Source organism: Gobio gobio, assembly GCF_949357685.1.
Source record: "Gobio gobio genome assembly, chromosome: 11".
Taxonomy (NCBI): Eukaryota; Metazoa; Chordata; class Actinopteri; order Cypriniformes; family Gobionidae; genus Gobio; species Gobio gobio.
The window spans coordinates 46,966,441-46,983,599 of record NC_137104.1 but is presented as its reverse complement, the minus strand read 5'-3'; the positions used below and the strand labels follow the sequence as shown (position 1 = coordinate 46,983,599).

The 17,159-nt window shown below is 40.9% G+C and overlaps 1 protein-coding gene across 1 annotated transcript in view; it reads left to right on the top strand.

Moving 5' to 3' along the window:
* fam135b (family with sequence similarity 135 member B) overlaps positions 1-17,159 on the top strand; it is a gene marked incomplete at its 3' end in the record, with an annotated part of 89,063 nt that overhangs the window by 59,049 nt on the left and 12,855 nt on the right. The window contains exons 8-13 of the mRNA XM_079830146.1: positions 198-351; positions 7,305-7,354; positions 7,505-7,660; positions 12,487-12,560; positions 13,553-13,707; positions 15,612-17,074. Of these exons, the coding sequence (XP_079686272.1) occupies positions 198-351; positions 7,305-7,354; positions 7,505-7,660; positions 12,487-12,560; positions 13,553-13,707; positions 15,612-17,074 (2,052 nt within the window). The remainder of the gene's footprint in view (positions 1-197; positions 352-7,304; positions 7,355-7,504; positions 7,661-12,486; positions 12,561-13,552; positions 13,708-15,611; positions 17,075-17,159) is intronic.

The following is a 17,159-nucleotide window of genomic DNA, read 5'->3' as shown; positions in this document are numbered from 1 at the left end:
TAGATTGACAGACCGACGGACAGATCGATCATCAGTTGCTGTGTAACTAAAGTTGTGCTAAAGCTGAGAGAACTTTTGTTCAGCGTTTATAACCCGGTTATGTGAGTGCAGAAATAACAGGCAAGAACTGTGACATGCAGTTAAATCTGACCTCTACCCCGTATGTCCTGTGTGTGTGTGTGTGTGTTTGTTTCCAGGGCAGTTTTTACGTGCCATCGGAGAACTGTCTGCAGAGAGCTTACACGTGGCACCGGCGCATCTGTAAACTGTTGCTGGCGGCTCACAGAGCTCTGCGCTCGTATTACACAGCACTAATGAAGGAGGTCCCTCAACTGCAACACATAGAGATGGGTATAGACACAACCTCTTATGGAATTCACTTTAAATGTGTGTGGCTTTCTCTAAGACGGTCTAAATGGACACTTCACTCAAAAATGACAATTCTGTCATCATTTACTCAACCTCATGTCTTTCAAAACCACTAAGACTTCATTGTCAGAATGCATTGCTTTCACTCTTAAATCAGACAGAGGCATCACACCCATTCAAACCGAGGGGACACGTGCTCCCTCAGATTTTTGAGCAGCTTCCAGAAGACAATTTTTTTTTATATTTGATAATTAAGCCTATGAAGCATATGATCACATCGGTTTGATTAAAACGTTCAGTACATCACGTCTTCAACTGCTAAACTCAAATCTGCATTGGCGCTTTAGCTGAGCCAGAGACAGACGCGCTCAGCGCTCGTCATATATCATAACTGTTCAGTGTTTTCAACCATATAATGTTTATTGTATGATTCTCTCTGACATTTAAATGCAGATAAGTGCTAGCATAAAACATTCATAGTTTGTAAAGCATACACTGATGTCCATGGAAGTGCCAATAATCTTTTCAAAAAGCCAATAATTTGACGATTGGGTTTTATTGTTACCATATTCTACACATTGCGTAGGTAACTATAAAGTTTACTTTAACCTTAGAATATTGTAGGAGGTTGGCTGCAATATGAATAATGCCCCAAAGTTGTTGAATTTGTTAGTTCTGAAGCTATGTCTCACAGCCTGGGCCTTGGCGATACGTGCAGAACCATCGATTTTTCGCGTGCGGGTGGTTGGGGGAATCTGTCCAAAATTGTACAAAACTACATTTTTAGCCTTCTGTTAAAATGACTTTTACTGATCGACTGAATGCAGCGCACACTAGGTAATGGAGGACGTTAGGTTTGCAGGACAAAAAGCACTGTGCAACGCCAAGATAAGGTGCAGTTTGTGACGTCAGTGCTTATATGCTTAAAGAGATAGTTCACACAAAAATGAAAATTCTGTCATCACCCTCATGTCGTTCTGTTCGGTATTTACTACACTCTAAAAAAAAAAAGGTGCTATATGGCACTAAAAGTGGTTCTTGGCTCGTAATCATAGGGGAACCTTTTTCCCAGTGGTTCTTCACCAGTTCTTCATCGGCTCTTTGGCTGAGGTGCTATATAGCACCGCTACCATACACAGAACATGTTAAGATATGGCGCTATATAGCACCAAAAGTGGTTCCCCTATAGACTGGGTAAACCCAGCCTGATCTGCCGGCGATCTGATTTCGCCCTGCAACTCAGTCTGGAAACCTGTACATTTATTTCTACTGCTTCTGTTACACTTTTGCGGGAACCAATCACAGACTGGCTTATCCACCTGGCGCGCTATTGGCGGGTTTAACACGATGACAGATAGAGAAGCGATGGGTCGTTGCCTGTTGATCACGCCTCTTGTGGTCTGATTGGTTGAAGGACTATCCAATTGCATACAGAGTATTTAAATGTATGCTCGTTTATCACGCCTCTTATGGTCTGATTGGTTGAAGGACTATCCAATTGCATACAAAGTCATTTAATTTATGCTCGTTTTTCACGCCTCTTATGGTCTGATTGGTTGAAGGATTATCCAATTGCATACAGAGTAATTCAGTTTATGCTCGTTTATCACGCCTCTTGTGGTCTGATTGGTTGAAGGACTATCCAATTGCATACAGAGTAATTCAGTTTATGCTCGTTTTTCACGCCTCTTAAGGTCTGATTGGTTGAAGGACTATCCAATTGCATACAGAGTAATTCAATTTATGCTCGTTTATCACGCCTCTTGTGGTCTGATTGGTTGAAGGACTATCCAATTGCGTACAAAGTCATTTAATTTATGCTCGTTTATTAGGCCTCTTATGGTCTGATTGGTTGAAGGACTATCCAATTGCGTACAGAGTCATTTAATTTATGCTCGTTTATCACGCCTCTTATGGTCTGATTGGTTGAAGGACTATCCAATTGCATACAAAGTCATTTAATTTATGCTCGTTTATCACGCCTCTTATGGTCTGATTGGTTGAAGGACTATCCAATTGCGTATAAAGTCATTTAATTTATGCTTGTTTATCACGCCTCTTATGGTCTGATTGGTTGAAGGACTATCCAATTGCGTACAGTCATTTAATTTATGCTCGTTTATCACGCCTCTTGTGGTCTGATTGGTTGAAGGATTATCCGATTGCATACAAAGTCATTTAATTTATGCTCGTTTATCACGCCTCTTGTGGTCTGATTGGTTGAAGGACTATCCAATTGCATACAAAGTCATTTAATTTATGCTCGTTTATCACGCCTCTTGTGGTCTGATTGGTTGAAGGACTATCCAATTGTGTACAGAGTCATTTAATTTATGCTCGTTTATCACACCTCTTGTGGTCTGATTGGTTGAAGGACTATCGAATTGCGTATAAAGTCATTTAATTTATGCTCGTTTATCACGCCTCTTGTGGTCTGATTGGTTGAAGGATTATCCGATTGCATACAAAGTAATTTAATTTATGCTCGTTTATCACGCCTCTTGTGGTCTGATTGGTTGAAGGACTATCCAATTGCATACAGAGTAATTCAATTTATGCTCGTTTATCACGCCTCTTGTGGTCTGATTGGTTGAAGGACTATCCAATTGCATACAAAGTCATTTAATTTATGCTCGTTTATTAGGCCTCTTATGGTCTGATTGGTTGAAGGACTATCCAATTGCGTACAGAGTCATTTAATTTATGCTCGTTTATCACACCTCTTATGGTCTGATTGGTTGAAGGACTATCCAATTGCATACAAAGTCATATAATTTATGCTCGTTTATCACGCCTCTTATGGTCTGATTGGTTGAAGGACTATCCAATTGCGTATTAAGTCATTTAATTTATGCTTGTTTATCACGCCTCTTATGGTCTGATTGGTTGAAGGACTATCCAATTGCGTACAGTCATTTAATTTATGCTCGTTTATCACGCCTCTTGTGGTCTGATTGGTTGAAGGATTATCCGATTGCATACAAAGTCATTTAATTTATGCTCGTTTATCACGCCTCTTGTGGTCTGATTGGTTGAAGGACTATCCAATTGCATACAAAGTCATTTAATTTATGCTCGTTTATCACGCCTCTTGTGGTCTGATTGGTTGAAGGACTATCCAATTGTGTACAGAGTCATTTAATTTATGCTCGTTTATCACACCTCTTGTGGTCTGATTGGTTGAAGGACTATCGAATTGCGTATAAAGTCATTTAATTTATGCTCGTTTATCACGCCTCTTGTGGTCTGATTGGTTGAAGGATTATCCGATTGCATCAAATCAATCAAATCAAATCACTTTATTGTCACACAGCCATGTACACAAGTGCAACAGCAGGTGAAATTCTTGGTGCAGTTCCGAGCAACATAGCAGTCATGACATGTACAACATTTAAAGCAGCATCAGATTACACATCTGATGCGCCCACAATTACTCACAGCACAGTAAACACTACAATAAATAATTTACACAATGTGAGTGTAGTTCTCACAGCTTTAACCAATATACACATACTTACAATATACATATACTTTAAACAATATACACTAAACATACATTAAACAGTATACATTAAGCTATAATAGTAATAATAATATACAATGTACAGTATCCATTATTATTCACAGTAGAGATCCAATGTACAATAGGTGCTATATGATAAATGATAAATAATAAATTATAATAAATGTGTATATAATGTGTGTGTATCTACAGTGGGTTGTGCTGAGTGATATTCTGTCCGGTGTGTGTTATGATCCTGATGGGTCAAGAGTTAAGGAGTCTGATTGTTTGTGGGAAGAAGCTGTTCTGGAGTCGGCTGGTGCGTGTTCTGATGCTGCGGTACCGTCTGCCTGATGGCAGCAGTGAGAGCAGCCCATGGCTCGGGTGGCTAGAGTCTCTGATGATCCTCTGAGCTCTCTTCACACATCGCCTGGCGTAAATGTCCTGGAGGGAGGGAAGCTCACCTCCGATGATGCAGCTGGCCGTGCGCACTACCCTTTGCAGGGCTTTTCGGCTGCGGGCGGTACTGTTGCCGTACCAGGTGGTGATGCAGCCAGTCAGCAGGCTCTCTATGGTGCTGCTGTAGAACCGTGTGAGGATGTGGCGGCTCATTCCAAACCTCCTCAGCCGTCGCAGGAAGAAAAGGCGCTGATGAGCCTTCTTCACAACGGCCTCGGTGTGGACGGACCATGAGAGTTCCTCTGTGATGTGGACACCGAGGAACTTGAAGCTGCTGACTCTCTCCACCGGTGCTCCATCGATGGTGATGGGGCGGTGTTCTCTCTCATTCCTCCTGAAGTCGACCACCAGCTCCTTGGTCTTGCTGACGTTGAGGGAGAGGTTGTGCTCCTGACACCACCGTGTCAGAGTGTGCACCTCCTCTCTGTAGGCCGTTTCATCATTGTCAGTGATGAGACCTACCACCGTCGTATCGTCAGCAAACTTGATGATGGTGTTGGAGCTGTGGGTTGCCACACAGTCATGTGTGTACAAAGAGTACAGGAGTGGGCTGAGAACACAGCCCTGAGGGGCTCCAGTGTTGAGAGTCAGTGGTGAGGAGATGTTACTGCCCATTCTGACCACCTGGCGTCTGTTTGACAGGAAGTCCAGGATCCAGCTGCATAACAGGCTGTTTAAGCCGAGAGCCCGGAGTTTCATGTCAAGTATGGAGGGCACAATGGTGTTGAATGCTGAGCTGTAGTCTACAAACAGCATTCTCACATATGTGTTCCTCTTTTCCAGGTGGGAGAGAGCAGTGTGAATTGTTGATGAAATGGCATCATCGGTGGAGCGGTTTTTGCGGTATGCAAACTGCAGTGGGTCCAGTGAGGGGGGGAGAACAGAGCAGATGTGGTTTCTGACTAGTCTCTCAAAGCATTTGCTGATGATGGGGGTCAGAGCAACAGGACGCCAGTCGTTTAAGCAGGTGGTTTTTGCTTGCTTCGGTACAGGAACAATGGTGGACGTTTTGAAGCATGTGGGGACCACAGACAGGGAGAGGGACAGGTTAAAAATGTCCGTGAAAACTCCAGCCAGTTGGCGCGCGCACGCTCTGATGACGCGGCCGGGAATCCCGTCTGGACCCGCAGCTTTACGGACGTTCACCCGCCGGAAGGATCGGGTTACATCCGCTTCAGATACGGAGAGTGCACTAACCTCTGTATCTTCAACCGCGAGCTCTCTCTCCGCGAGGGCGGTGTTTGTTCCCTCAAAGCGAGCATAAAAGGTGTTGAGCTCGTCCGGGAGAGAGGCAGCGGTGTTCACGGTGGAGTTTGAGTTCCCTTTATAGTCTGTGATGATGTTAATTCCCCTCCACATGCTTCTGGAGTCGGTGGTGTTGAACTGTCCTTCAATCTTGTCCCTGTACTGGCGTTTTGCTGCTTTGATTGTTTTCCGGAGGGCATAACTTGCTTGTTTATGCTCCTCCGCATTACCGGAGTTAAAGGTGAGGGACCGCGCATTGAGTGCCGCGCGAACATCCCCATTTATCCACGGCTTCTGGTTTGGGTACAGCCGAATTGTTTTGGTCGGAACAACGTCATCTACGCACTTCCTGATGAAACACGTTACGCTATCAGCGTAGACCTCGATGTCGTCATCAGAGGCCGACCGGAACATCTCCCAGTCCGCGTGATCAAAGTAATTTAATTACTTTTTATTAATTTAATTACCGCATACAAAGTAATTTAATTTATGCTCGTTTATCACGCCTCTTATGGTCAGATTGGTTGAAGTACTATCCAATTGCGTACAGAGTCATTTAATTTATGCTCGTTTATCACGCCTCTTGTGGTCTGATTGGTTGAAGGACTATCCAATTGCGTACAGAGTCATTTAATTTATGCTCGTTTATCACGCCTCTTATGGTCTGATTGGTTGAAGGACTATCCAATTGCGTACAGAGTCATTTAATTTATGCTCGTTTATCACGCCTCTTATGGTCTGATTGGTTGAAGGACTATCCAATTGCATACAAAGTCATTTAATTTATGCTTGTTTATCACGCCTCTTGTGCAGTAGAACATACACAGCAGACTCCCCAGACCAATGTTCAATCTTAAATTGAGCTTGGTCTGGTGATAGCCAGACAAGTTCCCCTATGATTACGAGCCAAGAACCACTTTTAGTGCCATATAGCACCATTTTCTTTAGAGTGTATGTCAACAGCGTAAGAGACTGACACAGATGTGAAGAAATTGGTGAATAAAGTCGTTATTTGTGTTTGTTTTTTTGCGCACAAAAAGTATTCTCGTTGCTTCATAAAATTAAGGTTGAAGGTAGTCACATGGACTATTTTAACGATGTCTTTACTACCTTTCTGGACTTTGAAAGTGTTAATTACATTGCTGTCTATGGAGGGGTCAGAGAGCTCTCAGATTTCATCAAAATATCTTAATTTGTGTTCTGAAGATGAACAAGGGTCTTACGGGTTGGGAACGACATGAGGGTGAGTAATTAATGACACTATTTGAAATTTGTTTGTTTCTATAAGCTACAAAATACGAGGAAAACTAAATCAATGCAGGACTTGCATAGTCCTAATATTGTTAATATTCTGGAATAGTGACAGTAAATGCATTAATGTATGTTCTCACTTCAATAATTCAGATGAATAATCGGATATGGTGACATTGCAGTAATTATTAATATAGTAAAAACTAGAGTAAAGTTATTTTTATTTGGGGAACAACAAACAGTTTTTGTCACCCTCCTAAAGCCTTCGAGTGAAATACACAGGGCTTAAATAGGCAAGAGAAGTAATCAGAACATGATTAGTCTAGGCAATGGGTTATGGGAAATGTAGTTCATGGTGAGTAAAAGCAGATGAAAGGAGTGCCCTCTGGTGGGGATCATGGGCACTCCATCTGGTGATAGTGTTTTGTCAGTGACATTTTGCATGGTCTAACTTTTTCCTAACTGTTTTCCTTCCCAGAGGACCTTCCCCTTGAAGAAACATTAAACCAGCTGACCATTGAACTACAGGTGTGAGAAACACTTTGCTAATCAAGTAACTGTAACAATATTCATTTAGTGGCAATGGTGTATGGTGTATGGCAATGGTTCTTTAACACCATCACATGCATTGGTATTGTTCTGTGACTAAATAAGACTGACCTCTCTCTCTCTCTGTAGCTGCAGGGCGGCCATGAGAAGGTAGCCGAACTGATCAGTAAAGATCTGACGCAGCTCTGTGCTCAGCTGTCTGCACTTTGGACACAGTTTTTGGAAGCCACGGTTCCTAATCCACATATCCGCTCATACCTGGCCCAGGAGCACCACACGCTCAGGGTGAGAGAGGCTGGTTTATGTTAGGCTGGGAAGTCCTGGACTACATTTTTTTCTGCTCTGCATGACTGTGAGGATGAATATGGTTCTCCTACTGCTCATAAAACATTCACTGCTAGGCTTAAGAGATATAACCAGTTTAGATGGAAAGGATCTCAAGCTGACTAGCTGAAGATGTTACTGTAGCTTTACCTATTAATACACATGGTACTTGCTTGAAAATAAATTCCAGCACATCTACAACAACCATAAAGAAATGACCCTTCACAATAGATAATGATCAACTCTGTTAGAGAGGTACATATGGCAATTTATATGTTCAATAAAATACCTTACCGGTTGAGTAATAAAAACACCATCTCCAGTCGCTTTTACAACATTTCAAATCCCTCAGTTCTCGGCATCTCCGAAAATCCAATATTTGATCTGTAATTAATATTCGAAAAATAAAAACACTGTTCGAATTTTACTACATTGCTTTGCTGGCCGTAAATGCAGTGAATCCATGATAAATCCCTCTAAACTCGCAGTTATAACTAAATCCACTGGGTGGGGCTGTGGAGCGTGTTAATAATAATCGACTGCCTCACTTGTTTGGAATTACTTAGATGACAATCGAAAATGATCTATAGTAGAGCAGCTGTACCCCGAGTGAGAGAGAGATAACGTATAAGACAGCAAAATGATCTCGAGACAAATGCTTCCTTTAAGTTTCATCAAGGGTTTAAGAACAGAAAACACAAAGTGCTGTTAGAAACTTCACTTAAAGGATTAGTTCACTTTTAGATAAACTTTTGCTGATAATTTACTCACCCCCATGTCATCCAAGATGTCCATGTCTTTCTTTCTGCAGTAGAAAAGAAAATTACGTTTTTTGATGAAAACTTTCCAGGATTTTTCTCCATATAATGGACTTTAATGGGCTCCAAACGGTTCAAGGTCCAAATGACAGTTTCAGTACAGTTTCAAAGGGCTTTAAACGATACCAGACAATGAATAAGGGTCTTATCTAGCAAAACGAACAGTTTCTGCGAGAAACCGAGCAGTATTTATGCTATTATTTTACCTCTTATCAGACAAACGTGATCATCTCTGAGCTACGCCATAACTTCCGCTAAGTGAGGTCAAAATACGAGCCTGGTCATAGATATATCGATCGTAGATGCCTCATTCTACTGATCCGTACAAGCGCTAATGAGGCATCTACTTATACATCTATGACCAGGCTCGTATTTTGACCTCACTTAGCGGAAGTTATGGCGTAGCTTAGAGACGATCACGTTCGTCTGATAAGAGGTAAAATAATAGCATAAATACTGCTCAGTTTCTCGCAGAAATGGATTGTTTCACTAGATAAGACCCTTATGTATCGTTTAAAGCCCTTTGAAGCTGTACTGAAACTGTCATTTGGACCTTGAACCGTTTGGAGCCCATCGAAGTCCATTATATGGAGAACAATCCTGCAATGTTTTCATCAAAAAACTTAATTTCTAAAAAACATGGACATCTTGGATGACATGGGGGTGAGTAAATTATCAGCAAAAGTTTATCTAAAAGTGAACTAATCCTTTAACACCGTTATCGTTGTGTCTCTGCAACTTCTGTCAGCGGTGCGCGTTTTCTCACCCAGAGAATATCATCAATCATCCACATGAATGATATTATTGTTTTTCTCAATATGAAAATGTGATACCCATATTCCGACTCGAGTGTATGTACGTTCTGCACTATATCTGGCGCGCTCTGCTTTATTAGCGTTTTTTCCCCGCTCACTCTGCTTGAGCTTATAATGCTTTTGTTCTTTAGGCCTATATTTTTTGTTTACACATACTGTTTAATGTTTTAAATTGAAAGAAAACCTTTAGATATGACGTAAGCTTGTTGTATATATTGCCTAATCGTAAGCTTGGACAGAAATGGTGACAAAAACAAAACGTCTTTCTCATTTTCTCAAAATAATGTCATTTAAATAAACTAATATTCGAATATTCGATTTTTATGAGCCCAAATATTCGAATACAATATTTTGGGAAAATGCCCATCCCTAGACGAGACACACACGGCCGTTGAATGTACACAATTTCCAACAAAAACCATCCCAACAGGTCTAAAATGTAAACATTTATAATAGGCTTACCATAGTGAATCAGGGCAACACAAACATGTTTTGGAAGAAGCATTGCTAATGTATTGACTCATTATTTAAATTTTGTCAATTTTGAACAAAATAGTGTACCTTTAAATATCATGTTTCTCTCTGAAATAAGTCAAATTATAGAAGTAAAATGGGTTGAAAAGGCCATTTCAACTTTTATGTGCATGTTTAACAACACCAATAGATCTTCTTTTCTAACCCTGAATTTCAGTGCCCTACAGGGTAAATTTAGAATGCGGCAAGCCCATTTTTGCTTAATGAAATATACAAATTAAAATACAATAGCTCACTCAATAATCCCAGCATCAAATTGGCATTATTCCCTGATTGCTAACAGTACAATTTGTCTCTAGTCAGTCTGATTTATATTATTGTAAGATAAATCCTGGAATAAACTGCGGTTCTCAGACTCTTCCCAGCATCCCTCTAAACTCTGATTTCTCTTGAGCAATGTATTAGGCATAGAAACTTTATCTCTTCTGATACATGCAGAAATTCCACCCACAGGACAGCTCAGCTTTTAATTACAGAACTGTGAGTTATTATAACGATGAAAAAGATGAAGAGATGAATCCAATTTTGCCTTATTACTGGAGCGGTTTTATTTCTCTCTCGTACACGACGAGGTTCCTTTATAAAATATTTCTGGAGGACGTGTGTCTGATCTTAAAAAAGAAATATAAGACACAATATTGTAATGCATTCAAAATGTGCCTGCAAGACATATACAGAGAGAAAAGGAGAAATGAATCGGATGCAGCAGAAATGATGTATAACTCCGCATGATCTACAGTGACTTGTACAGTATACTTATTTTCATAGCAATTATTTTAAAATGGGTGATTCTTCAATAAGGGGGTTTTAAAGAAAATATTGTAATAATAATAATATTCTTATATTATTCAATTCAATTCAATTCAAATTTATTTGTATAGCGCTTTTCACAATACACATTGTTTCAAAGCAGCTTTACAGAAAGTGCATTTCATAAATGTACATTGAAAAATGTTAGAAAGAGGATATTAAAGCAAAATCTTAGAAAAATGTAATCAATCATGTATTAATTTAGGTCATAACAACGCTGGCGTTGAGTCGTCTCTTCACAGGTGTTAGGGCATCTGAAGTCTCCATGAGAGGCTGGATACAAACTGGAGCTGACAAACTATTTACCTCGGGACTAGTGTCCCGAGATAACAACAGAAAAGCAGATGGGAAATAATTAGCATAGCTGCTGTTCAAAATATTAATGCTTTTGATCCGATTTAACTGTAGTATAAAACGTATTTATAATGTGAATGCTTGGCTAAAGAGATGCGTCTTTAATCTAGTTTTAAACTGGGACAGCGAGTCTGAACCTCGAACAATATCAGGAAGACTATTCCAGAGTTTAGGAGCTAAATGTGAAAATGCCCTCCCTCCTTTAGTGGACTTAGATATCCTAGGAATGACCAGAAGCCTCGAGTTTAGTGATCTTAAAGAGCGTGATGGATTGTAGGGCGATAGAAGATCCGTTAAATACACTGGAGCTAAACCATTTAGGGCTTTATAGGTCAGTAGCAATACTTTGTAATTGATACGGAACTTAATAGGTAACCAGTGTAGAGATGATAAAATTGGTGTTATATGATCATATTTTCTTGACCTAGTAAGAACTCTAGCAGCTGCGTTTTGGACTAACTGTAGCTTGTTTATTGATGATGCAGGACAACCAGCTAATAAAGCATTACAGTAATCTAGTCTCGAGGTCATGAATGCATGAACTAACTTTTCTGCATCAGAAATAGATAGCATGTTACGTAGCTTAGCAATGTTTCTAAGGTGGAAAAATGCCGTTCTTGTAACATATGAAATATGATTTTCGAAAGACAAGTTGCGGTCTAATATAAAACCCAGGTCTTTTACTGTAGTGGATAAAGTGACAGGACATCCTTCCAAGTTAAAGTTGTATTGTGAGAGGTTTTGTGGGCAGTTTTTTGGACCAATAAGTAATACCTCCGTTTTATCTGAATTTAATAGCAGAAAATTACATGTCATCCAGTATTTAATATCTTCAACACACGCTGTCAGTTTAGATAATTTAGCGTTTTCATCTGGTCGTGATGAAATAAATAATTGAGTGTCATCAGCATAACAGTGGAAATTAATTCCATGTTTTCTTATAATATTACCAAGTGGCAGCATATATATTGAGAATAGCAGAGGGCCTAACACGGATCCTTGCGGCACCCCATAGTCTACTGACGTTATCTTTGATTTTTCCCCATTTAGACAGACAAAATGGTAGCGGTCTGATAAGTACGATCTAAACCAGTTTAATGCCTGTCCCTGAACACCAGTGTAATTTTGAAGTCGATCTAAGAGTATTTTACGATCTATAGTATCGAACGCAGCACTAAGATATTATAAATAATATTCTTTTTGGTTTTCACACAGGCTTTTTAACAACACAAAATAATTTAAATCACAGATTCTACTTTGCATGTTAAAAATACTATTATGTTAAATTTATTAGGTATGTATGTGTACAATTTATCATGTAATTTTAAGAGTCGAATTGAATATTTTGTCCAAAGAGCCCCTGATTGAAAAATCTAAATGAACAACAAAGAGTAGTTGAGATCTTCAGGTAGTGTCGTATGATTTGTATGCATATTAAATGTGTGTGTTTGTGCAGGTGAGGAGATTTTCTGAAGCGTATTTCTTCACGGAGCATCCTAAAGAGTCCTCACTTACATTTCAGGAGGAGCTGTGAGTCATTTATTAGTCTTTCTCTTTCAGACACACACACACACACACACACACACATACATACATATATATATATATATATATATATATATATATATATAGAATCTATCAAACCTAGTTATCAAAACAGAGATGTAACCTTAAGGCCTGTACACACTGGGACGAATATCGGGCAAGCTTATTGCCAGCGTTTTTCAAGACGTTTTTCGGCGCATCTTGAGTGTTCACACCCAAGAGATTTTCACTGGCGATGCGCCGAGTGAACGTGCAAACTCAGTAGATGGCGCTCCCGGTACACAAGCTGGTGCTGCGGCACTTTACGCTTCTGACACTCGCTTGTCACGCAGAAGAAGAAGAGAGACAGTGTTTACGTGCTTGCCAAAACCATCCACACACTTTTTGCTTTTACTGGCAAGCAGCATTAGCAGCTCATCTTCTTCTTTGTCTACTTACTTCTTCTTCGTCGTATCAATGTGTGCTCGGCAAGACCGTTTTGTGCTTGAGCGCCACCAAGTCCTGTTTTACTGTAACTTCAGCAGCTCCAGGCACGTGATCAAAAGCGGCGATCACATTGGTCGACCAGTTTTTAACGTGGCGCGTCAAAACAAAAAAAACAAACCCAAGGCGGGGGTTTTTTTATGATGCTTTTACGCCTGCCGTTTTGCGCGTTGGTGTGCACTCTCATTGCCGCCATTTGTTTAATCACAAGGCGTTAAACGTCGGCGATAAACGCACAAAAAAAATCGTCCCGGTGTGAACAGGCCTTTACTTGTTCTAAATAAAGCTAATTATTACTACTGATGACTCTTACAAAGAGTACTGTGGCGATATCACTTTAATACCGTGGTGCCATGGTACCATATTCATATACCATAGTTTTGTTTAATTTGTATTTCTGATATAAATAAGAATAACTGACATACATCAAGCCTGTAAATACACATGTCAACCTAGAAATACAGACTGAAACGGCTGTGTATCCCTCATGATAGTATCAACAGACACGCACAGGTGGCCACAGAGATGCGCAACTCTGATTACCTGCTCCGAATGCCTCCACTTCCCGTGGAATGCCTGGACATTGACGGAGACTGGAGCAGCCTGCCAATCATCTTCGAGGACAGATACGTGGACACGCCCTGTTTAGGTGACACCCTACAGAGACCCTGTGTAAAAGAGAACAAATGAATGAATACATGAATAATTCATGGACAAAAACTAATGAATGAACACAAGAATGAGCATATGAACAAACAAGCTAATTAACTAATGTTAACTAATTAATGAATTAATGAACAAACTAAATTATTAACCAACAAACTAATAAATGAAAGAACATAACAATGAGCTTTTGATTAACTATTAACTATATGGGGTATGTAATATTGTAAGTATATCTTTTTCTGTGCAACAATAATTCAATCTCTGATTACACAATAAGTGCAATTCACCTTTATTCCATAGGGTGGCAATGTCTGAAACACAATGAAGAAGTGACTTCCATGATTTACTGCAGAGCAAGTACTGAACGCAATCAAATATTAGGACCTGTACACAGGAACATGGGTATTTTAGTATTTTTGGCCGTTCGTCCACACACAAACGCAGTATCCGGACACTGAAACCGAATTTTCTTTTTTAAAACTCTTACCAGGGTGTAGCCTGGATGCCAGCCGAACTTAGCCCCGCCCATAACATTTGAGGTCGGGAAGTTCGGTCTGGACTTGATCCGTTGGTGAGCAACTATGCTCGAACCAGAGCTTTTCGGACCAATGAAATTGTCAGGGCGGGCTTTATACAATGATGGACAGATGCTCCACAGTAACGTAATCATCCACGTCACCAAAGAGCGCTTGGGTTGAATTTGTTTACTAAACGGAGAACTTGTTCGTATATGCATTCACCTTTACTATTTCTCTCAGAAATGATGATCGTGTTGGTAAGTTCTCTGTGTATCCTTAAAATCTTTTTGCAACACCAGCAAAGATTGTTTACACTCTTCTTCTTCTACTTCTTCAGGCGTGCGTGCAGTTGAGTTCTGTTGACAACTACGCGTTTCTCCACATACGTCACTTACTCTGTTGTTCTGATTGGTTGTAGGTCTATCCAATTGAGTGCAGAGGCCTTTTCGCCCCATAATCACAGCCCAATGGAGCAGTATCAGACTCATATTCTGACTAGAATCTGAGTATGACGACGTCAGGCTAACCAGGGTGAACATTTTTAGAAACTCCAGTTGCAGTGGTGTCGAGATTTTGGCTTGTTGCGTCAGAACCGGAACGGCATTAAACTTTTTTCCAGGCTTCTGATTGGCCAACATGACTTTACAGTTAGGGTTGCAACCTATTGGTTTGAGAGCGCTTCTTAGCGTGTTTTGCGTTTTTATGTGGATGCGTTTTTTTTTTTTTTTTACGGAGGAGGGAAAACCTGTGTACATGTGGACTAGGCCTTATTTTCACTGTCACTTGATGGTAGATTTGGTGAAGAAGCTGTCAGCGATCAAAACATTGATTTTGAAGATGTTGAAAATGACAGTTTTGAGAATATTGTTAAGAATATGAGCTGGATGCTGAATGTACTGGGAAATAAGCCCTGACGAGGACAGAGATCATGGTAAAAAGCATCTGCTTAAATTTAACCCTTTCAAGTTCCATAAGGTAATGAAATATGCTTTATTTTATTCCTTTGTAATTATTAAATTATCAGGAGAGTCTTATACTATTGTGGCAGTTAGAGATCCATCCATGTTAGATTTAGATCTGGGTTGCTAAACATCCGAATATGTGAGAATGATTGGCGATTGCACTTAAGGGTTAACATGATGAACTAACAAATGAATGAGTGAACTAAAGAATGTAAGAAATTAATGAATAAATGAACAGAATAATTCATGAACGAATGAACAAATCAACAAGCGGATGAATGAACGAGAAGATAAACAAAAGAATATAGGTCAACAAAACATGGGGTTGACCAAAGGTACACAAAGTATCTTTCATTTTTTTCTAATAACAAAACAAAGTTGAACACTTTTCTGTTTCTCTGTTCTAGACTACAACCCTCATGAGCAAAATCAGACTGTCTTGAACTCTCAGCCATGTCCTGAGCCAACCAGAACTATCAGTCCAGTTGAAGGAACACAGGACACCGATTCACCAGCATCACCCCCTGAGAAACCTCCCTGTGAAGATTGCGTGGATTTTCCGACGTACATGGCGCTGACTGGCCAGCAGGAGGATTGCATCACTGACTATAAAGAGACCAGACCTCAAGCAGAGACTCTGATTGACCGTGTGTGTGAGACAGGTATTGACAGAAGTGAATACATCATGACAAGCAGCGATTCAAGAATCGAGTCTGTTGATGAAGCCACATGCCAATATGAAACTGAGGAAGGATTCGATGTTGACTGTAGGTCTGTAGACAGCGATGACAAAATAGATACAGGTAACCTGGAGAAAACTAGTTGCCTAAAACAAACAGCTGACTTTGATGAATCTGATCATACAGGTCTAAAGCAAACTAATATTACCCAAAGTACTGATTTTAGTAGCAGACAGGCATTGCTGCTTGTTCCAACAGATGCTGCAGAACTTCCCGACCTCACCAGTCTTGACAGCTTCGAGTTCTTGCCCACTCATAACCATGACAACCATCTTCAAACACCAGGCAATACTGGGAGTCTTGGCAACGAGGAGCCACACTCGGTATTAGATGACAGATACATTGAGGCACCTGCAAAGGATTATGGGAGCAAGGATACAGCACCAGCTAATCTACTGAACACCAAGTCTCCTTTAGCCACGTCCCCTTCTCGTAACGTTCTACCACAGAACCGTCGCTTGTCTGAGAACCCGCCCAGGGGCATATTCTTAGGCGGGGCTAAGCTAATGAACCGCTCCTCCTCCGTGATCTCAGATTCCGGTATTGAGAGCGAGCCAAGCTCTGTGGCCTGGACCCTGGAGGGCCGAGGAGTTGTCGCAGGGGGTCGTGACGTCTTGCAGAACTTGGCGCGGCGTCGGGCAGCGCATCAGAGCTCTCTGGAGGGCCTACAGACGGAAAGTCATGGAAGCCTGCCCAGTGCCACACAGGCCTCTTTGACCTCCATAAGCTCGCTACCGTACGAAGAGGAGGAGGAGAGGCAGCTCAACACTTTGACCAAATCCGCCTCAGCGCCGCAGATCAGCAGCCCTGATGACACAGAGGACGATCGTGAAACACCCAATCAGGTGGACTGTGTGTCCAATCAGCTGAGGCTGAGAGAGGAAGAAGCCAAAGAGGTGAAGCGGAATCTTCAAGGCGTTACTAGGGAGGACAAAGAGGAAACAACCAATCAAGAGAAGAGCATTGCTTGTAGGGCCAATCAGCTGAGGCTGAGTGAGGATGCAGCCAGTGAGGTGAATCTGAATCTTCATGGCGTTACTAGGGAGGACAAAGCGGAAACAACCAATCAAGAGAAGAGCAATGTTTGTATGGCCAATCAGCTGAGGCTGAGTGAGGAAGAAGCCAAAGAGGTGAAGCGGAATCTTCACGCCGTTACTAGGGAGGACAATGAGGAATCGATCAGTCAGAAGGGGAATATTTGTGTGGCCAATCAAC